At 36.0% G+C, this 24,467-nt stretch overlaps 1 protein-coding gene across 13 annotated transcripts in view; it reads left to right on the top strand.

Annotated features, from left to right (window-relative positions):
• Positions 1 to 24,467, top strand: part of frmd4a (FERM domain containing 4A) — a 283,776-nt gene that overhangs the window by 145,860 nt on the left and 113,449 nt on the right. For 3 of the 13 annotated variants that reach the window (XM_088647125.1, XM_088647126.1, XM_088647127.1), the window contains exon 1: positions 2,355 to 2,978. The exons of 7 other annotated variants lie outside the window; for them this stretch is intronic. In XM_088647125.1, the coding sequence (XP_088503251.1) occupies positions 2,820 to 2,978 (159 nt within the window). In that variant the 5' untranslated portion in view covers positions 2,355 to 2,819. Of the gene's footprint in view, positions 1 to 2,353; positions 2,979 to 24,467 lie in introns of those variants that run through there. 3 more of the 13 variants (XM_088647137.1, XM_088647128.1, XM_088647124.1) reach the window with 2 other exon arrangements.

Raw genomic sequence — 24,467 nt, 5'->3', positions numbered from 1 at the left:
TTTTGCTTCTAACCTTTCTTATGATAACCTCATGTGAACAAAAGTAGAGCAAAAATGAAGAAGTAATGAATATTTAATCTCATCATTGTTAATAGTGTTGTAACTCCATTTTCTGTGGGAAAGTGCAATGCAAGATGTTTTAAGAAAACATAGGAAAGGTTATAACATATTTTGACAATTTTTGGTAGGTTCTTGCTAATTGATCTGATTTTTACTCAAAAAAAACTAACTTGTTTGAGAAAATGAGCACTTTGACCACTCCAAAGCAGGTAGTTTTGTCTGTGCTTTAGAAAATAAATTAACCCAATTTTAAAATCACAGGTAGGTCTTTCTTATTGTATACAGTATCTATGATTATGTGTAACTATTGTGCACGATCTGGAAATAGCCAGCTTGGGTGTGTACAGTACATGTGCTGTTGTATAATTGGAACTGGGGTGTGTGAGGAGGTTGATTTTGAAATTGTAGCAGTGGCAAAATACCATCTTGCTTTGGCTACAACTCAGAGGAACGACAAAAAATAAAATATAATCCTGTTGAGCCAGTTGCAAAATAATGAATAGACCTAATGGCACAATATTAATCATTTGATGACTGTAATTACATGATCATGAAAATTAAGCAATTAAGCAGAGTAAAGAGAATCTGGAGACATGGTATAAGTGGGGAGCTGTTTCAGTCTGAAAGTTGTAAAAGAACAAGTAGAGTTCAATTCCACACTGAAAAGTAAAAAGAAAAAAGAAAATTACTTTTAAATTCCCAGCTCCAACTACTTCCCATCATAATGCTAGTACAAACATTTTTTAATAGGGTGTTTACAGTTACAAGCAGTTAGTGGTCGAAGGCTATTTTTGCATTTTTCCAAAGATACAGTGTTCAAGCACAAGGTTAAAGCTGAGTTTGATGCCTAAAAGTCCTTATAGGTGGCCCCACATCAATACCCACAATAAATCTGCCACTTGTAAAGATGCATTTAATCAACAATGCATGTGCTTAAGTACATTGATCTTACTTTGTATTGATTTTGGGCTTTGTTTTCTGCAGAAGTGCAGAAAAATATAGAGTATTTCTGATAAACTGGCAAGTGATGAACACCCCTTGTTCAGAAATATACTCTGATTATCTAAGGCTTTTTTGATTGAGGTTCATAAAACAAGCACCTCAAGTATGTTAAAGTTTAAAGTATGTTAAAATGTGTCAATTTTTTGTAGTTTGACAAAATAACAAGCTTATAATGCCTAATTCAAGTGCTATCATTGACAACAAACAAATATCAGCTTCCCAATTGGAGTATGGAAAATGTATGTAGCTAGAATAATTTGAGATGTGCCCTGCATGAGTGATTTCAGACCAGAAACACAGGACTGGAGATAGTCATTTTAAAAGTCTGCATACATTAAGAATGCACTTTGACTTTGTGTCCTTTTAGTTGAAAACTTCTAAAAGTTTTCAAGGACGTTTAGAAGTAGTAGTTAAGGACAAACATTCCTCATTTGTATTACAAACTGCTGAGCATGATATAATGCTAGCAGAACCAATTAAGAACTAAAAGCAGTTATTTCCCGCAGATTTGTTGGTATGCAGCCTTAAATTTTCTCAGGCAGACATCAGGAAAGGGACAATTAAGATGGAATTGGGAAAACATCATTTATTGCGAGGGACCTGGGAGCAGTCATTCTAATAGGAAATTTGACCAGGAGTTACATGTTATAGTTTTCATATAGATCAATGTAATATGTAAAGTTATTTGTAAGTATGTCTGCTTTTTTAAAATTACAGAACAGTTTAATACTTCAGTTATGTAGTAAGTGCAAAATTGCTGACATATTTTAGTTGCGATAGAAAATATTGTCATTTGCCATGGAAACCATAGTGTCTTCATGTAAAATGCTACTGACTCAGGCCTCTGTCAAAAGACTTTATGGCATTAGCTGTTGGCATGATGGCAATCCTACATATTTTCAGCTGTTCGATCACAAGAATGTGAACATACAGATTGGATGCCTCATTTAGGAATTCTTGGAAGTCTTTTTAGCTGTTAACCCTTCAGCAGTTAATGTGACTTGCAACTTCTGAAACAGGCTACAGGGGAGTGTTTTCTTTAACAGCTCACAAGCCTCCCTAAAACTTGAACGCCTGTCAGCTTACCCAGATAACCTTCTGGATTTTTTTTGCTCTAAATGGCCATCTTTTTTTCGAGTGGGTAACCTTCTGTATTTGTGGGGTTGACAGGGTTAAACAGAAAAACAGAATGTCCTGGGAATGTTGGCACTGAGGCAAAGGGCTTTTTTTAAGACTCTGGACAAGCTCCCAGCAGAGACTAGTAAACCCCCACAAGATGCTAAGTTTGTTCCTCTGTTGCCTTTTAGAAAGTCAGGAAGGGGAGATAGTGTATCACGTAGCTGCAGCGTTGTGCGTGAGGACATCTGATTATCTTCAGAGGCAGAAGACACTACTGTACCTCGCCTACTCCCAGATGGATTTCACATTTATCTGAAGATTTATCTCAGAGGGATTATACTATTCAGCACAAAATAAACACTCCAAAAAGTTTCTATTGGCTCAGAATATTCCTTTGTGGATATTTTAGTACTTTTTGCGTGTTATTCCAAATTTGTCTTTCTGCAGATGGAATAGAGGAAAACTCAGGAGGCACATGTTTCAGCTGCGTGGGAGAGAGGTTACTTGGGGTTGCTCTGAATTTTACCAGGTCCCTGTGTGTTTTTAAAGGGGACTTTTCTGAAAAGCATCAAGTGTAAGATATGCTGTACCTGTGAAAGTTACCTGGCTGTCAACAATACCTTGACTATCAAGTTGCTATGGAGGCTGTGTTAATTGGCTTTGAAGAGATCTTCTTTAATAGAGATGGCCTCCTATGGAATTTGACTTCTGAAGCTTTCAGAAGGTGGCGGATTATGAACCTACGGGCCTTGCATCTGATGTTCCGGTCAAGATGTGTTTCAAGAACAGTGTACCAGGTGGGCACAAAATATCTCAACAAGCATTCAAACATTTTAGCAATAAATTAGAATAAGAGCTAATGTGATGTGAGGTGAGACTTCAAATAGTGGACTCTCATTCTGGAACAGATGTTCAAAGTTTTTAAATTATGAGAATGTTTTTCATTTGGAGTTAGATATTAAAGCATTTAGGTTTCCTGGCTCTTAACCAACGGTTCTTCCCAAAAGACTGATAAATGGTTAACTTCCTTCTTCAGTGTAATATATTAATGAAAAAAAGTTATGGTTTGGCTAAGATTATTTCCTGTGCTAGTTCAGAATATGAACATGTCTTGCAATGTTGCCATGAGTATTTCAACAGACTTCTTCACTGCAGCATGTCCAAGTACATCGTATAACAAAAGACTACTGTTTTTAATAAAGACATCTTTATTTCTGCCTGTTCAGGTGTCCTGCATGGCTCACTGATTTCTAAACTTAATAGAAATGGCCAATGAAAGGTCACCGAAAACCAAAATTGTATTTAAATTCCATTAAAAAAAAAATACCTCTGTAAAATGTAATATTATTCATACTCAGACAAGTGGACTGTTTTATTCTTTCAGACTGCTGTTTTCATCAAAGTCGTTTTCAATCAAATATCCATACAGAAAGCTACCCCCTTAACTCTGAAACCCAGTCACAATGGAAAGAAACAAATACATATTTATGTGGTTTTTAAGGTTCACAAATGTAGAATTGAATATAGGGAATTTTGCATGCAAGCTTTAGTTGTGTTTTGTACTGGGAGAACTTTCAAAGTGGTTTGCCTTGTGTGTGCAGATGAAGATAATATACCATTGAATAATTAACACTATCCATCTCAGTTGTGGTGTCGTAGATGGTACATAGAGTAGCTGGAGAAGATGCCACTAGCTGTCTTAGTTCAACAGGGTCAGCAGCAGGTAGCAGACAGGTCTATTGACTCTTTAATTTGCAGAGATTAGTTCTCGTCATTACATTCTGATTTGCTATCACCGTCCATAACTATGTCCGCGAGAGCTCCATGTAAAGTAATAAGACCTGCCTGTGTTTTCATCATGAAGTCTGACAGCCAAGACTCATGAGACAGTGGCTGATTTGTATGCGCCGAACAATCTGATTCCAGTCTCTCGGTGCATGATTATTGCATTTGTGAAGCAGGCAAAGTGGAGAGGGAAAGAAATGAAGTCTCAGAAATGAAGTCCCAGATTTCACAATGGGAAAAGACAAACGCTCTGATTTGGAGGTTATTATTTTTTAGATGTTTTTTGCCTTGACTTTCACCAAATATTAAAAAAACATACAACTTGTAGAGATGTCCCTCCTTTACATGCAACAGTAATAGATTATTACTTCTTCAGTGAAGTGTATTATGTGAGTATATGATTCATGAAGAGCTGTCCTGGTTATGTCTGTAGACCTGTTACAGTGAGGCAAAACAATGTAAAGTGTTAATTTTCTAAAGTGTTAGTTATCTATTTAGAGTAAAATATCTTTACTAACTCCAAAAAAAAATGTATGAACTCATACGAATAGCTTTAATAATAAATTCATTAGGAATGTAAATTACAAAATATCTTGAAGTACTGTAGATATTTTAAAAAATATCTACAGTATAAACTCAAATAAACAAATAAACTCAGCCGTCTAAGTCATAGATCTCACAACTGTTATTTCTATATGGCAAGACCTGTGTAATTAAAGGATGTTTCTCATGGATTGTTTTCAAGTGCAAGTGTTTTACTGTAGGGTGTGTACTCACAAAGAGAGGAAGCAGAAATTATCCTCAGTATGGGTAGAGACCTAATCAAGGGAAGGGTCAGGGCTTCAGTCTCTGAGACAGGGAAAATCCAAGGCTTCAAGCATATTTTAACAGACCAGTTTCCTTTATTAGGCTGTTTAATGTAACTTCCATCTCTCAGTTGTTGGCACAGACTGTGTAGTTCACAGGCTTTATAGCATTGGCTCAGCAATCTCAAAAATATGTTGTCTGGCATTGAACACTTGTCTGCACCCGAGCCCAAGAGACATGCTTTACATACATATCCTCTAACACAAATCCAAATTCCCTTCATAATCTGCAGATATTCATTACTGCCCAGTCATTTTCCTTTTTTAAAAATGGATATACATCCAGGTTTTTAATTCCCTCTAGGATACACTTATCTTCTTCCTCAACATTCTCCTAATTAGCATTCTACTGTTTTCTACAGACATAAAAACGAGTCAAAAGCAGTACTGGTTACCTTTAAAACTGGCTACAAGTTTTCAAATAAGCTTACCATTCCCATTAAATATTAAACTGTATATAAGAGGTGGTGACATTATAATACAACTCAGTTTTTTCTTAATTCTCCAATATCCAACAAATCCATTTTTACACCCTAGACGTGATGCCAGTCTATCGCAGGGTACACAAACACACACTTACATCAGAACCAGTTTTTCCAGAAGCAAATTAACCTATTAATATGGCTTTGGACTGTGTGAGGAAACTGGAGGACCTGATGGAAACCCTTGTGAGCACAGGGAGAACATACAAATTCCACACACATACCACGTCAGGTCTGGAACTGAACCAGGGTCCCAGCGCTGCAAGACACCAATGCTAACCACTTGTGCCACTGTGCTGGCCTCTTCCAATATCCCAAAGCAAAATTCCAAAGTATGTTTAATGTGTCCCGTATGCAAACATTCCGAGCAGATGTCTGAAGGAGAACACAACAAAGGGCAATTGTACTGTAGCTTCTGTTTACAGTTTGTGATTTTGAGGCTGAAATCTGGCAGACTGAAGAACAACATGGTCAAATGCTGAATTGAAGGCACATAATGTTTGTAGTGTTCAAAACCTTTAAGGAGAAGTTTGAAGCTCAGACTGAAAAGTGCACATTGATGATAATTATCTTCTGATTAAGGAATTTCAAATAGAGCAGGCTAACAGTGCAGGATACTGTGCATGCAGATCTTACAGCACCTTGTAACCTGCTCTTATCAAATCTAAGACATTAAGCCTGTACTGGAGTGGGATTTCCTCTGAGGAAAACCTCTGAGGAGGTTTCTGCTCTTAGCGGTGGTGACGGACCAATATGTGGCATTCTTCTCTTTGAGCCTGAATTTCCAGAAATGTTCTAGAGGTGCCATTCTGACAATATTGCCCTGATCATTAGATTCCATGTAACTGTCCAGAAGAACAGTGGTGTTAACCTGGCTAAAATTAAATTTGAGCTTGCACAATCTGGCCTGTCTAAATTCTCTGCCTAATTCAACTGGTGATGCAATTCTTACTTCCACACCTGATTTGCTGTGAGGGGGATATTCTGGCAGATAATGGTGCCAAGCATCACTTAGAAGGGTGTTGCACTTTAAACGTGGAGTGTGTCCCTTCTTATATTTAAACAGAAATTATGGAAACCTTGCAAATGAAATTAGGATAATGATTAACTAAATGTGTCTACGTTTTGTCTCTTAAGGGGCATCTGTTACTCCTAAGTTTGCGTGAAACTCACTGTTTGCTTATACATGGTTTTTGTTCTGAATGAGAAGATATAAAGGCATTGAAGACTCACACAGGCTTGAAAATCCTTGAAGCAGGAAAGTTCTCCAACTCCATATTGCAAAGCTTTAGTAATGTAGTGTTTCTAAGCACGTCCCCCATTTAGTCAATAAATGCAGCCTGCATGGAGTGATCCTAGTTTATCAGAGAAAGCATAGTAAGAGAAGATGAGTAGTTCTGTAACTACGGCTTAGATAAAAGGACTGATAATGAAACAAAATAATCAAGCAGGCAGCTTTTGAATTCGTTAGAGAGTAGTTTCTCTCTTTTCTTGATTTAGTGCTAGGAAACAGGCATTTCTACAAAAGGATGAAAATGGTTATGGTTAATATTTTTAATATTCCCTATAAAATGTATTTAAAAATCTCTGGTAATATACTGTAACTTATTTTAGTAAAGGAACAAATCATATTGTACATAATGTGTGGTGTAATATTAATTAATCAACAGTAATCTCAGAAATCCTCAATATCCCTTTTGTGACTTACTATACAGGTTTTTAAAATTGTTAGTATTGTTAGAATTGTGCAGTCATCCTGCATTCCAAGGGATGTTTTAGATGTTATTATTAAATCCTTTAAAACTTGCTCACAAGAAAACATAATGTCCATTCTTCCCAGTTCCTATTGTTGAAATACCACACTTGTTACGTAGCGTAGATCGGGACCCTATGCGGACGGTATAACCCGGAAGGGAGTGAAACAGACATGGGGAGGAGACGAGGAACTGGGCTGGTAGATGAACAGGGGGGCATGACGATGGTGCGCTGGTTCTCGGGGGGGCGTGGTCCAGGCGAACAAGTCCAGTGCAGGGAGTGGGAATAAAAATGGGAATAACGGGACCAAGCACTCTGAGCCCCAGACTCAGCAGGGTCAGGACGCTGATAGGAGGACGCTATGCCCTCAAGCCACAGGTGCAGGGCGACTTGGTGGTAAGCGGGCCTCCTGGCGTCGGTCTTCCGAGAACGGAATAGAGTGAGTGTCTGGATTTTAAGTAATAGCTGGATTGATCAACTTAAATGTGAAAGAGCCGGAGCGCCCTTAAGAGGAGGGATTACAATCGTGACAACAATTAATTATGAGCATAATTCCTTTAAGGTATCAAGCGTTTAGTCAAGGGTATCTTTAGTACTTTCTCCCCAGTACGTGACTCAGTATGTGTCAATAAATCCACCGTTATGTTTGTTTCTGTTGAAAATAAAATGACACAATCAAGAAATTTTGTGTAGTACAGTTGTTGCAGCAGGAAGTAATATCCAGAAGAGGGATTCAGAACATCCTAAATTCTAAAATAAATAATAATGACTACATGAAAATGGTGTTTTGTAGCATGATAATATGAATGACAATTTTAAAACATAAAAAAACAAAAACAGAATGGTGGTTCAAATGTAGTATTCATAGTGCATTTCCCACAGGGGACTGTAAAACGGAGGCAACAAAATGTCTAGTAAATGTCCTTGGTTTCCTGTAGTTCCTATTTGTAAAATATTCTGTTTTACTCCTGTGGCGCCACATTTCACAATATTGAGGCAGCAACTACAAATCTGCCGATTTCAACAGATCTCTAGTGTATAGCTGTATAATTCAATCCATTACAGATAGAATGAGTCAGGCTTTTTTCTGAGCAAAACATAATCTTTTCTTCAAGAGCTTTCGCACATTACTTTTATTTTTTGCCTTTTTTCCCCAAAAATAGCATGGTACCATATTTACGCTTTGTTCAGTATAATTTTCCAATTTGTTTACCACTACCCTTGGCATGTTTCTCTAATATGTTTAACTTACTTAGTCAAAGGCAATTAGAGAAAACACTGTGATTATAAAACCATTGGTTACCCTTTATTCTTCTGTAGATTAATTACTGTTTACATTAGCCTGGTGGAAAGCAGTGGGAATTTTTGGCACTGTGCACTTCATTTTACCAAACGTTTGTGAAAACCGTGAGTATTCCAGTCATAATGGTTCATTTCCCTCTGACCTGAGGAAGTCATTGGCTATAATTTATAATTTGAGGTAAACAGTCTTGTTAATTATGGGAAAATACAAGCCCAGAGTGGCCTGTGTTACAGTATATGACAACAGACAAGACATGAAAGCACTCAGAATGGAAAATGGATACATACTGCAGGATAGATTTGGACAGTAAGAAATATTATTGTTTTAAATGTAATATTTGATTTTGGCAACTTTAATATTTGGTCCTTTAAAAAATGCTACATTTCCCTACATAACACTATAACTTCGATAGTATGTTTTGTAGTGTTCTCTTATTTGTGGGAGTAACTTTGCCAAGAGCAGTATTAGTCTGATTTAGCAGTGTTAACAGTTGTACTTCGGGTGAGTTGTATAATTAAGCATTTCATTTATGGATAGTTTTGACTTTAACGGAGGCTGTATCCAGTTATTGTGATGTCAAGTGTGACTAATGGAACTCGCAGAGAGAACATGATCATTTCCTCCAAAGGAGGAAGCTGAAGATTTTAGTGCATCACTGGATCAAGGGCTAGGTCTTGAATATTTGGATTATTAAACCTGAGAATTAGTGATAATATGTGTTTAAGCACAAGAGCCAAAACAACACGGGATTCTGTGTCCATACATAGTTATTTTCTGAAGATTTCTTTGTATGAGTTTAGTTCGTACTGTCAACACAACATATACAGTAAAAGTGTGCATGGAATGCCATTTACATCAGTACCATATCTTTTCAGTATGGTATTGCTGTTTTACTTATGTGATATCTGTCAAATACAGTTATTAAAGTAAAGTAAATTGTCATTTTGGATTGATATTCTTTCTAGTTGAGGGAGATGGATGACCACATGTGGAGGAGTTCAATTGCTTAGTGTGTAGGAAAATCTACTGCTTTATTTAATCTAGTATTTTTCAAATGTAGGGAATCCGTCTGTACTGTAAATCTGCTGGGATTATTGTCACAGATAGGTGATCATGCATTCCATGGGGACTCGTAGAGTCTATAAAAATCTCTAATAAAATCCTGCTTTGGATTATCCCTGCAAAGTAGAGATTGACTAAATAAACCATTTGCTCTGTGTACGCACACACCCAATCTGCTTGAAACCCAGGGTACATCTGGGTATGTAAACGACAGCAGAATCAACATTCACCACCATGTGGCACTGTGCCCATAGATGTGCACTATATACAGTAGGGAACACAATCATATATTGGAAATTCGGTTTCCACTCATGACACAGCTGGAAAAAGTGTTGCTCATAAAAACCATAATACAGTGTAGATACTGTAGCAATGGTGTCTCAGCACCAAGAGCCTTATGTAGGCAAAGAAACTTACACCAGAGTTCATGTTTTCTACCCGTTGTCTCAGATTTGAAGATCAAATCAGCCATGTGTACCATTTTTGCTCAGGTCCCGAGGCTTTGATCCACAACCTCTCACCCACCTACACACTTCTAACCTGCACGGGCGACACAGCCCAAAACAAACCCACCACTGAACGACTCCTGCGGCGGGCAGTTTGAACATTATGAGAAAACCTGGGGAGTGATGCAGCAAACACTCTGAAACCTGATACACTCTCCCACTCTAAGCCCCCCACAGCCATCTCTGCGGTACCCCGATGTTTCACTCATTTTTCATTCAGAATAATTGAATTTCTTTTCAGTTCTCCAGTAATAACGAGGTGTGTTGTAACCCAAGCTCATTCTACCATTTTTATTTAACTTATTTTGAATTAAGAAAGGGATGGGGCACACGCAGTAGCATTCTTTAACTGTGCAAATTAAATAAGACATATATTGGTCAATAAAATTACATAAAGTACTTTCATGCCATGGTCATCTTAGTCCATAACCTTCAATTAGAGCTCACTTGTGAAAGGATGCATTCAGATATACTTAGACTTATCTTACTATTTCATGTTAGAATACTTGCAAACATGTATACTGTTTTTTTTTTCTGAACACCCTTTCACTTTCTACTAATTATTGTTAAGACTTTGAAATATTTACATTTCCATTTAAATTTGAACTCTTAAATTAATCTAACATGCCTTTGTACCCTTTTCTCCTAGTTGTAAATAGAGAAAGCACTGACCTGCTTTCCAATTAAGAGAATTTTCTCATCAGGTACAGTATGCTTTTCTTACAGAAAGCTGAATCCATACTCAGAGCTCACCTCAAACCTTTCTGCAGTTCGCAAACTTCACTAAAATCTTGTATATCAAAGCTTGTGCAGCATTTGTCTGCACAGTAATAAGGGACCAAACCTGAAGGTGATGGTGCTTTGTGTTGAAATGGAGCACCAGGAGCCACAAGGCTGTGGTCTCAGATCTCAAACATTGATTTACCATTGCCCCTGGAGGCTAAGAGGCCAGTGATAGGCCATTCCTTTCCATTATGTCTCATTTCTTGCTTGTTGTAAAATCTCTAGCAACACACATATCATCAAAGGAAACCATAAAGGGCATCTTACCCACTCACATTCTGCAATAGGAGGTTTTTAGGTTACAGTAGAAAACTAAATGATTAAAAGCAGGACTTTATCTTGAGGATCTTAGCCTGCAGTCCTCAGCTGAGGGGACTCTCCCGCCTGTCTTTGAAAGAGCTCTGCCTATAAGACTCAAGGGCTTCGACAAACTGTACAGGATGTCATGTCATATGAGACTTGGAACAACCTTCCACCCTTCTCTTGGACAGCCAAGTGGTGAAAGGAGGGGGAAGTAGCCCAGCCATTGTTAATGATTCCTGCTCCAAGGCACACATTAAAGTCATTTTACTGAACTCTCTGACCTGTACTGTATGTTTTCCCTCTCTTTAAAAATAATTTTCTTGTGCATGAGCCTTCTCTGAGGTTCCTTTACACATCTTCAACACACACTCAGTCGCTGTATATATCTTATGTGGAGCATACTTTACCTTTGAGACAAAGCATATCTAATAAGGAGGACTAATTATTAATAAAGTGCACACACAGAGTAAGTAGTGGTTTACGGAAATGTGTATTCTTACTGAATGAAACAGAATTTTGGAACGAATGCTTTAAAGCCTTCATATGCTTTGGGTGCAAGGGTATGCATATCAGAGATCAGGAAATATATTAAAGGAAGAACCAACACAAAACAGGAGTTCTGAATGATAAAGCCATAATATAGCAGACTCGATGGAAGTGTGGAGTCTATAAAAATGCTCCCCAGCGCATTATTCTTTACAGGCACAAAGTGTGAAATCAGTTGTGTTGGTCAGCATGTCCCCGAGGGCCGGTTAGAAATAAAACAAAACAAAAACATTCCTGTGTTAAAAAAACATTTTCTTATTTCTACATTGCTTATAAAACATGATTTAAACAATGTACTTGTTAAAGGAAGAATGGATTCAGTTTTATTTTTTCGTACTTTCCTTTTGATGTAATTCATTCTTTTTCTTGTTTTTTACTTACTGTATTTCCTTTATTTTTTACTTCTGTTTTACGTTGTACATTTTAATGTGCATAACAGGAGGAAATACCATGTTGAAATCCAGACCTAAATGTGTGTACTGTACATGAAGTAGTGAAAATATTACTCAAACCAAACTGATGCTGCACATTGGTGGTGGTGGAGTGGAGTCCCCATTACCTGTAAAGCGCTTTGAGTGGAGTGTCCAGAAAAGCGCTATATAAGTGTAAGCAATTATTATTATTATTATTATTATACTAGAGCAATACAGTTCTCAATCATTAAAGCCAGTAACCCACAAACACAAAAGGACAGCATTAATGAAAAACCCTTCTGAGATAATATGACACTTAAGACTTTTGTAAAGTCATTTCAGTCCTCTGGCTTTTTGATATTTAAAGGTAGGGGAATACACAGATGTAGACGTAAGACCAAAAGAATGAATCAGAACCTTTACAAAAAACTAGGCTTTTACTATGTTGTACAAAATCCAAGAGCAAGTAAGAATCAATGAGTAAGGTTTGTTCACTAAATTTAGCCTATTTTGACATCCATCGTACTAATCTATTTTTCTTTTCAGAAATGCACTGTGTTCTAAACAGTAAAAAATACGTTTGGGTTATCACTTAAAACAAATTAACCTTCACTGTTCTTATGAACTTCAAATCAAATCTTCAGATTTGAGATTTTCAGTATACCAGAGAATTAGTTATAAAGCACTTGAAATTATTATTTTAATATTATTATAGTTATTATTAGTAGAAACTCACTCAAAACACATTGAAAATGTTGAGATTTACAGTATAACATCATAAACCAGCTTAATGCAAGAGGATTGCTAATTGAAAATAACCTGTATTATTTTACAAGCAAATATTCACTTTTCTGTGTCTTGCTGAGTTTGAAATGCAGATTTCTGTAGTCTACTACAGTATATATCTTAGGAGGTGTTAAGAAGAATTCTCATGGACTGTTTGATATCTACATTCCACAGCTCCTAAATGTTAGTAACATTCAGTGCATTGGCACAACAAATCTAAGAAAGTGAACATATTAGTGCCTGGAAAAGCGAAAGGGTTTTGTAATTCTGTAACATTTTCATCTTACAACAAGACCTCTGCTGGACCATTCCATCATTACTTATCCCACTGTGGGAACTTCCTGATGACGTGATATAAGAAAACGTTGGTCCAGTCAGTTTGTCATCTTGGATGGATCTGTGTCATTGCAACCTAGCTATTCCTCTCTTTCGTTTTGTCTTCCAAATATAAATAATCATAAACTGTAATCAAATCAAAGAAGAAAATGGCAGCAGTAATCCTAATCAAACCACAGGGTGCAACATGAATAATAATAATACTAATGAATTACTATAATGAACAATGAATTATAATTTAGCTATATCAATAGATTTGATTGCAATAATGAAGTATATTGAAACCAAAACTGCATATATATGAGCTAGAGCGTAATATAAGGGAACAATGTGACAACTGAAATCATGGAGTACAATACATTATAAGAGAGCAAAATGAGAATAGAAACTGTATCCAAATCCAAGAGCAAGTAAGGATCAAGTAAGTAACTCAGATATTTCTGAGTAAATTGTATCATCAGTATTGGAGTACTGAGGTGCAAACTGAAACAAAGTAATTGTTTTATCACTCTTTTACATTGAAAGAATAATAAAAAAATATTTTGAATGTTTTGTAGTTAAGTATTTTAAATGTATTGTGTGTTGGAACCATATTACCATCCTGGGGTATGTTGAGAATAGCAACAAAATTATACAAAATAAGTACAAACGTCAAATATTTTAGGTGTACATATTTCTGTTTAAGTCAATTTAAAAGCAGTTTTACAAACCCCAATTATCACTGTACTGTCTACACTGGACTATCTATTTACGACAAGTTCACAACTAGAGCTAGTCAGGGTATGTGAAACCAGTCCCTAATGTACAGTCTATTTTAGTGCTGTAGTTATTCCTTGGACACCCTATTGATAAAAGACTAATACAACATTGCAGTTATTTTTTTCTCTTAAAGATGCACTTTGTGCCATCAGAAGATGAAACACTGCATCACTCTCATTTTAAAGAGTAGAGATCAATTATAAATCCTAGGAACACACAGTGATGGCCAGGGAACTCATGATCAGGGTTATTTCAAACCTTGATCTCAACTCCGGTTATTTGCATTCAAAATCCACTTTTAATGAAGGGAATGATTTATGACTTCCTGGTGGTGATACTTTGCAATGAAACTTTTGTTCTGCATTACTCACACATAGAAACTTGAAATCTCAGGAATATAGTCTTCATTCAGTACCATAATATATTTGGTTTATTTGTGAACTAATTATGTGATTAATTTAACTCATTTAACGCAACCACTAAAGAGTCCTGTATAGCTGTTGTCTGACCTGAGTGCTGATGAATGTTTTTTTTTATTATCTGTCTTTATGTGAGAAGGGAAAAAGGAAGGAAACTGAGCTAAAATAATCAGTCATTCTGCTTTAATGGAATTTTTCATAATAGAGAACATTTTAGACAAGAATGTGCAAATTTTAGCTTTTGTTCGTGAATGTGAAAGTGGAATAAGGAATATGGTACTGACTGCACAGCAAGGACTTTCAATAACTCCAACAATAAAAACAATACTTTCTACTATTTCCTTGTATGAGACAGTATTTACATTCAGAGGAGTCCTTACATTACTACTAGTAGTACATAAATAATCTAATTTGCTCCTTAAAATCTTCTTATTTTACAAACAGATATGTAGTGAAGAAAGCATTGAGGGAAGGCAGAGATAATAATACTGCAAATTATCTCTGACAGGATAAGGATAACCTGCAATGGACCGCATTGCCATCCAGATTGTAATTCTGCTATACGCCCTATGCTTCTGGGATTGGCTCCAGGCTGTCATGACCCTCACCAGGAATAAGTGGTTTTCTGATAATGGATGGATGGAAGGATTAGGATAAGGTGACTTGGCTTAAACCCTGCAGCCTCTGACCTTTAAAAATGACTAGGTGCGAAACAACTCTGCAAAAGCGGAGCAGAATGTGCAGAGGGCAAAGTTCATACACCAGTGACGTACTGTAATAATTTAAAATCAAATGTTAAAGGGTTTTGTTTTTCAAATGTGTAAATGACAAAAGAAAACCTTTTGACCTTAACATTTATTGCGCACTTAAGACAAGCATTTTTGAAAAAAGGGGGTTTTCCACAGAAGCCTTTTCAAGTTACCCTGAAGCCACAAAAACTGTTTAAATTCTATGAAGTCAATGATGTAGCAGTGACCTACTATACATTTTGGTTGTATAACACATATTCCCATTTGTTTTTAATGAATTTGTATTTATATAGTTTAAGCTTGTATTTCTTTTTGATTGTGTATATAATTTTCAAAGACATTGGCTGCCAATAATATCCAGATGTTTTCTTCAGAGATTGCTCATTCCCTAGGTGTGATCTTTTTAAAGATCTTCTATGTAGCTTCGCTTAGATTGCTGTGTATAATGCCATCAGATTGTTTTCCCAGGGTGTGTTGCTGGCTTGCCAAATGTGCAACTGTCACCAAGTGTTTTGTACAAAATTCTCATTTAGTATTAGCCTTTGTACAAATATAGGAATGTATTTCTCACAGGGACCTTATGTATATGTCAAATATATTGGTAGAGCTGCCAGACTTTAGCTTATGTTTGATTGTTAGTTGTGTTGGACTATAAAATAAAATTAACAAGGACACTAACTAGTCATTATCAGATAACCACAATTTAGATTGTCACTTGACAATTCTAATAATTTTAAAGACAGAAACAATTAATGAAGGCCTAAAGAAACAATAAATCCTAATATAAATAATGCTTTTCACGTAAACATAGATTCTAAGTTTCAGTTGGACTTGGTCTGAAAACAGAAAATATAGTAACGCAGAAAGCTTGAGTGTCCTCTAAGTGGAAGACAATCATGCAGCAAAGAAATGAGTTTGAAGACAAATGTTTGCTAATATCAGATGTGTCCTCAGTGTGTTCAACATTATTTACTGCCTGCTCTTCCCTTCAATGCTGTCATAAAACCTCTGCTTATATTCTTCAGGGAATAGAAAAACAGTTTACCGAAGAACCTTTAATATACCAATGGGAACCCCCTTGAGGCACTATGTGCCAACAGACAAATCAGAGAGATTTTCCGTCTATTAGAATGAATTGTTACTCTGTGAAAGGCATTCTTTTGCAATTGAATAGAAATCATGATGTTTTGTTGCCCAGTACCTATACTTTAAAATTTCAGAAACACAGGCTCCATACAAAAGTACTATACTTTTTCCCATATGGCCTTTTTCACGGTTTTGAAATGCCATGATTTGGTTCATTACTCTTTCAGTGGCATCTTGGTGATGGAACTTTAAATGGGTGCCCTTAGCACCAATTGGTGTCTACTGTACATGGAGAAGCAATAAAAATGTTAATATCACTTCAAAAATCATATCCATTTTGCTTAAAGGCCTGTAAATATGTCTAATATGACTTCTGCGAGTTTTAGGCTTGGAATTTTACAGACTAGAGAGAGTGAAGAGGTAAAGTAGCAGGGCTTTTTCCTTCTTATTGCATGTTGGGGGTTGCAACTCTTCTGTCGAGACTAGACGTCTTACAGTTTTAGCAGGCTTTCTGTAAATTCTAACCCTAAGCCTTCCTTGACCCTCACAAGAGGTGGCTTCCCAAGTTAACAGCTCTTGCAAGCCAAAAACTGGAAAGATAAAGTTAAAAGGCTAAACTGCTAATGCTTTCACCCTTAGCAGAAGAGGAGCAGCATAAAAAAATCCACTTTTTTACCACATCAGTACATGTACTGTACAATTGCATGGATCGGGTGAATCTTATAGGTTGCTTTATTATTTTTAAGTTTTTGAAATTGTATAGGATCTAAAAACTACGAAGCAAGCATAGCTATAACTAACCGTAGACATATGACAATCTTATATTTGTTTATCCCTAACCTGTGGGTCAGAATATCCATCCATTTATATTTCAGTAGATGCATTATCCTTAGAGGGTCATGGTGAGTTCAGCTTTAACCCAACAGAGGGCACAAGGCAAAGCTACAACCTAAATAAGATGTCAGTCCTTTGCAGGGAAAATGGGGGCAAATTGGACACCAGTTGGCATACTGTAGTTTATTTTTGGATTGTGGGAGGAAACAGGGGCATTTGGATAAAACCCGTGCAGACGAGTAGAACATTAAAATTCTACACAGAATGCATCCCAGAACACTGGTCAATGCAGAAACATTTTTTTTCTGGAACAGAAATCAAGAGAAATACAATATAATAACAATTACAAATTGTTTGAAATACTATGTAAAAATCATGTTATCATGGGACTTTGAAAATAACATCCATTTAGCAGGCTAGGTAAGAAAAACAAAATTGTCTGATTTTATACATATACTGTATATATATATATTACTGGTGAAATATGTATAATATCTGAGATTTTCAGCAATCAGAAGTCACTGTGAGGATTAAGAAAGTGGATTATAGAAAGTGGTTTGAAATATTTTTGACTGCTGTTATTTGCAGAGCTGTAACGGTCCACGCAGTGATGTTGGCATGGTCTTGACCCCATGCTAGTGTCATGAAATGCTATCACATGCTCACACATTTGGCTTAAAATTAAATCAGTGTTGCAGTAATGAACTTCCCTGGGCTTTTTCTAATTTAGCATTTTGCGTGCTGTACAGTATTTCCAGTTACTTTAAACAGCAGATTGGCTTAGACTTCATTTAGATTTAGACGGAGGAAACTTGACCTGAATAGTTGTATATTACGCACACATTCATTCTGTTTTTTCAGAACCTTAGTTTTTCATAAAAACCCTTGCAGACATGTCCTTTATGATTCAGAATGTACCCTAGTAGTAGAGTCTCAAATCTTCAAAGCTCGGTGCAATACCTCATGCAAATGTGTATAAATATATATGTATGTGTTTATACATGTATATTTAAATTGATGTGTGTGTGGGAGGGGGGTATTTGATCAAACACACTTGCTGGTTGAATAACACTGGTTTCAGTCTTCTTGGTTTTGATGTGGCTGTGTCTTACTGTGTTGTCTTTGAAGGCTGTCCAATCATGCCAGTCAATCTAACGCTGTTGCTTGATCTCACCACCTCCTCATTACCACCTTTAAATTAAATTTGAGTGAAAAAACAAAACGATGATCTTGATCTTGGAAACCTTCCACAGGCAACTACTTTTTTAAATTTTAGAAACTGTTTTAAATATATCTTATTGCCTTTCTTTCCTCTATTTTTAAGACTATGCTCTCACTCCACACACCCAAGTCTGGGTGCTAGGTGACATACTCTAAATCACTAAATCACGTAGAGAACGAGTGCTTTGGCATCTGCAATTAGATATTATCTATGAATATGTATGAATTTATTCTGTGTTAAAGATTGTAATCAGTTTCTCAACGTGGGGTGAAACCACATTTAGTCCTTTGTTGAACAGAGTTTGTTCAGGTCCAGACACTCTGAAACGAACCTTACGAACTCTGATGCATTACTTTTATGTATTTGTACTGTATGTGTGATGTATTAAAAGTAAACATGTAATTTCAGATTATCCATGTTCCACGTGCTCTAATTTTGCAAAACAGGTGAGAGGTGATTGAAGGCCACACACATTTATCAAGATTTAGATATAGATTTCACTTTTCCATGGAAACTTTTTCTGCTATTCACCTTAAAGAGAAGGATTCAATTCACTACCTTCCATAAAATGTCACGATCGTAAACCCCTCCTCTTAAGGACACTCCAGCCCTACCTCGCTTATACTCATCTCCTGCACCTGCCTCCGGTTCCAGCCCCTTGTGTTATATAAGCCAGACGTTCCTGTCAATCTGGGCTCAGCTTTGGAAGATGGACACCTGGAACTCCGCCTACCAGCGAGTCCAGGAGCGACTCACGGCATTGGCTTCACAATGGCGTCCTGACCATCTGGGTCCAGGACACCATGGACACACCCCCTGTTTTCCTTCCAGCCCCTTGCATGCCTTTTTCCCCATGTTTTCTTCACTTCCCCCCAGATTGTGTTGTCTGCATTGGGTCCTGAAAGAACGCTTCGTGACATAAAATAGCTTTTTTTTCATAAAAGAATTAAAAATTCACACAAACCCTAAAAATAGCTTGACTATTTATGAAAATTACCTTTTAAGTTATGTTAAATAGCATCTTAGAACCATGAGTGACTTGCAAGTCCATGCAGCGGAAGAGTAAAAAAATTAGAAGTGTGACATTGCATAAATATTGCAGAACTCTAGCCAAAACAACGATTTAGCCTGTCTTCATTATGACTGATTGACACTTAATACTTTTGCTGGAAAGTATTAGTATTAGTAGCTTGATTCTCTGTTGCCTTTTAAATTTACTACTTGAAATTCTCGGCATCAACAAGACTGTTACGAAGTCACAGAAGCAAATCCCTCCAGCAGGGCCTTCAGCTCAAGACTATTAGGTTGGGTGCTTTTTTTCTCCTGCAAAAATCCTCCAATCCTGCAGACTATGATTGTATACAGCACCTTTTAGGTTAATGCAAGGGAAACAATCAACTCATTGTATGTTAAAGAAAGGATCAGAATAAAGAATCTTTAATACTGTTTTCTGTGTACTGCATTTGTAGAAGAATTGTAAATATAATATACCTCAACAGAAACCACATAAATTTGGAAATGTAATCAGGCTTCATAAAACAAGGTTGTGCTGCAGACATGTTTTATCTCAACACCAGCATATTGATGGAATAGTAAGAAGGAATAAAAATTGGCCATTATACATAGGGTTTACCATGTGCAGTTACTCAGAACAAGATAAAATAATATTGCTACTTAAGGAACATAAATATAAAATTTAACTGACAAGTACATCAAATGCCATATAACTGGATTTGTTCACTAAAACAGCATCAGTACATTGTGTCAGGAACATCACAGCTCTACAGCTCTGCCGTGCTTTTGCTCCTGCCCCCCAGAAATGTTAACAGTGTCATCTAACAGTGCTGCTGCATGAGCACAAAAACAGAAAATAAAAACGCCCTTGAACTAGAAAGATTGCTATTGCTATTTCTACCATGATTTCTTGCAGTGTTCTCATTTCTGGGCATATGGAGTGCAGCCTATGTTTCACAAAGTACCTGCAGGTCTAAAAGTCCCATTAAGAGGTCCATTTCTGCAAATGTAAAGCAGATGTTTTGCCTGAAAACACACTCATCCTATCAGTAGGCCAGTGGCTTTATCAACAAGCTGTAGAATCATTAAGTACCAAACAGCAGTGTGTTTCTCTTTTGTGGAATTCAAAGAATCTACAAAAAAGACCCTGGCATGGATTTGTAGTTTTCCATGGTTTGGTGCATTTTTACTTGTGTTGTGAAATAAGGTTTTCATTTGCCTGCGCAGTTTGTCTGTAATTGGATGCATACAGGTCACATCAAACACCATGTCATAGAAACATCTTTCTGGAGCAATTTGAATGGAATTTAGGGTCTGACTGGTAAAACATAAAAACCCTTCATTTAAAATGTCAATGTTTGAAACGGTACTTAACAAGCAAGTGGATGTTTGGAGATTTCACTACTCTGTTATAAACATCTGGCTTGAATAGGGCCTTAAAACTTGCTAAAAAAAAGAAAAAGACCCTTCACTGGTCACGCAAGTTTTTTTATATGAAGTAACAGAAATTAAATAATTTTCAAAGTTCTATATTTTAATCTTGACTTACTTCTGTGGCCCAAATTTTACATCAACAACCTATAAATATTTGTCCTTCTTATACAGTACATATACAGTATAAATATTGGCTGTTTTCACATTTTGTTCCAGTCCATCAAAAATCTAAACCCATCCTATTGAATTACAAGGACATCATCAGACATATACAGTGTAAAAAAGTGAAATATTAGCCTAGTTTCAGAAGTGTTTTAGTTTTAATATAATTTGCATTGTTTCACTTCAAAGAATATATTACATAAATACATAACTCAATTCCTATTTCTAACAAAATATAACAAATATCTGAAAAACATTTTTATTTGTATGTTTTGTACCAAAATATGATAGAACAAATACAGTACAGTGTATACTGTATATAATGCACATTTGTGCTTTATTTAAAACATTTCTGGGTATGTGAGCTCTATACATAGCTTTATATCTTGTTTTCATGGTCTTATACAGTTAATCAGTAAAACACCGAGGAGAATTATTCCAAATGTCCTGTAACACTTCAAGTTGTTTGGTCTTTATTTAACATTCAAAAACCACTTATCCCCATACAATCACAATGAGGTCCATATAGGAACTATGTGAATGCCACATCATCCCCTTACATTCCAAACAGTTTTTCACTTGTCTTTGTGCCTGGGGTAACTATCAAACTGAAAGATTAATGATACATGTTCTTGAAGGCATTGTGGATCAGAACCTTCATGCACTACCTGTTCGTAGTCAGGGTACCTTGGAAGTCCTCAAAACTGATTAACTAATGGCTTAGCTATAGGCACAATTGTCTTGATCCACTTTCTTGCTTCACTGTAGATGTACAGGACATTGTTATACTGCATTCAAGTCCACCTTTAAACAAGCTACCATAGATTATTGTTAAATGACATTACTTTATGTAATTTTCTCCCCGGGAAATATCATTTTTGCCACAAGTTCCAAACTCAAACATTTTACCACCGTATATACTTACTATATATACGCCTTGTTTTGGTTTGGCACAGTTCGGTTGTCAAGCAACAATCATATTGTACCATGTCAACACAGCACTAGATTAATCAATGCTTCTTTTTTATACAGAAGACAGCATTCTATGCACTTTGTTTTGCCAGTACTAATCACTTGACTTCTCAATTCAGATATTTAATTTCCTTTATGTAAAGCTTGGTAGATAAAAGATTTGTGGGTTATTACTGTAAATACTTTGGTGAGGGTTGGCAGCTGTAGTGAACAATAATTATAGTTGTTAAATTGGAAAATATATAACTACTGTATATGAGGTATTGCCAGCAAATTCAGAGAGCATATTGATATATACAGTATTATGTACATGGTATAACCATTATTTAATGTCCTAATTTCTGTTTTCAGCTGAATAGGAGAGAGCAAAGCAGAATAACCACAAGTCTACTTTTCTGAGTAATATAGAATAATTCTCTGATTGCCATGAAAACATTAGCACCATGCCCAGGAATAAACTGGCACATAGTTTAAGAACATTGTTGTGAATCAATTTCTTGCAAATACCAAGGGCGAGTATTCTTAGCAATGATTATCAGGTATAAACTCACACATATTATCCATATTGCCTCTCCTCCACAGCTGCATATACAGTACCTTATGGACCTTAGAAATATATATTCAGAATTTTTTTAATGCTTTGTGTTTTGTATCAAACTCTGGTACTGTTTCTCTAAATTCAAAAATGCACTAGGTTTTTTCCAAACTTAGTAAATATGTATTGATGTTAGACTTGAATTTTAAACTTTCAACTTTACTTTAAACAACTAGGAAGCAAACATTGGTCTGTTACAAAGCGTTTTGAATATCAGCATGTATCGTGTATCATGTGTCCTGAGGTTTAAACGTTTATAATGATTCTAAGCTTTTATCAGAGTCACTCAATCAGTTAGTATTTAAGGTGAAAAAATGCAGTATATTTAAGTCAACATTTATCATGATACAGTAAAGCACAAAACCCTATTCCAGCTTTCATCTTTATATCACCTACTGAAAGTCTATCTTTACATAGTCTTGCAATTTTAACCTTTTTTATCAATCAACTGCCGTTTTTTTGTCACATAAGTGTGTTATGACACAGTATTTTTATTACAAACTAATGGTAACTGATGTGAAAATAAACTCTTCACAGAACAACCCAACTTCTCCGTGACCAACCTTTTGTATTTAGGTTTTTTTTTATTTCTTTAAATTATTTTAAAATTTAAAACAAGTAAGGAGCTTATTCATTTTGACCCCTATATTCTGGCTGGTTCAAGCTAGTAAGTAGGATTTCCCAGTGGGGCGGTGAGGTACCTGTGACTGCCGGTTGTCTTTGTGTGGTGTCATTGCTAGGAGGCTATTAAAACGCAAATAATTTGTCATCCAAATCAATGTCATTATTATTTTTTGAAGAAAAAAATTCAAGATGCAGCCAGTAGATGGGAAATGTGACCTCACGTAATGAGGTATTGTGGCAAGAGATGATTTTTATTGAACATGGGACTATATATATTTAACAATTAATATGCTATGTCCTACCACAAAAAAAGCTTTAGATACTGTGCTTTTCAGCAAACAGAGACACTTGTGATTCATCTATCCTGTACATACAATGCAAACACTCAAGATCCTTGATTATTTGCCAGTGGTGGTGACGGATGAAGAAACATGACTGCCTTTTAGATTTAATAGAGGGAGACATTTCATTGTACCATGTTATACTGTGAACTGTATTAAATATAACTCAAGGCTACATGACCCAGTTATTTCACAGTTTGGGCAACAGCAGAAGAGGGAGGTTTTTTTTAGTCACCTCTGTCCTCTGTCAGATATGTTTTTCAGACATTTAATGCAGGAGCTATGAACCACCACATTAAGTGAACAGAAAATAAATTTAGGGTTTTAGGAATGAAACTGACAGTTATAACTCTGATATCTCCGTATCTATCGATGTATGTTCCTAGCTACTTTGAAAATTGTTTTAATACTTAGACTTTGCTTAGTGATCCAGTTTATTCAGATATTATTTGATTACAATCGGTTACTTATTTGAAAACGTATATGATTGGGAATTATTTATTATTTGAATGAGAAAGAAACTGTACATAGCCTTAGAAGCTAATTTTGTTTTTTACTCATCAAGGCCTTTGTGTGCTCTTCATATATTAAATGCCACTGGAACTGTCCTTTTTCTTTGAAAACATTAAATATTTAACTTGCTGCTGTCACATTATTGCAGACTCATACTGTATACAGTATACAGTATGTGGAAGTTTCTCCTGCCTATAGAACTTGGCTACCTTTGAAATGCAGTCAAACAAACAAGACAGACATATATCAAGTTGTGTCATTATTACAAGAAACTGCAACAAACATACTTTATGCAAGGTATTGTAAAATTCTCATGAAGACACAGTTGATTCGCTACAGATACTTCTGGTATTAATTATGAAATGCTTTAATATTATTTTATATTATGCTGCTAGGATATATGTATATATTTCTTCAGTGGTATTAATAAAGCGTTTTCCCCAGGCAAGTGATGTAATTCAGGTTTGAAAATGCTTGAAGCACTGTTGGGTAGGAAATAAAGCTATGCAGTAAAAGTAGACAAAGGGGTGAATTGGCTATGAAAATATCTGAAGCCCAAGGTTTCTTTTGAAGTGCTCTGGCATTTGAAGGCTTAACTGGAAACAGATTTCTCCTTTATGCACCAAAGTCTTAAGA

This window comes from Lepisosteus platostomus, chromosome 9 (assembly GCF_059453375.1).
Source record: "Lepisosteus platostomus isolate fLepPlt1 chromosome 9, fLepPlt1.hap1, whole genome shotgun sequence".
In the NCBI taxonomy this organism is placed as follows: Eukaryota; Metazoa; Chordata; class Actinopteri; order Semionotiformes; family Lepisosteidae; genus Lepisosteus; species Lepisosteus platostomus.
This window is presented reverse-complemented; position numbering and strand designations above follow the sequence as displayed.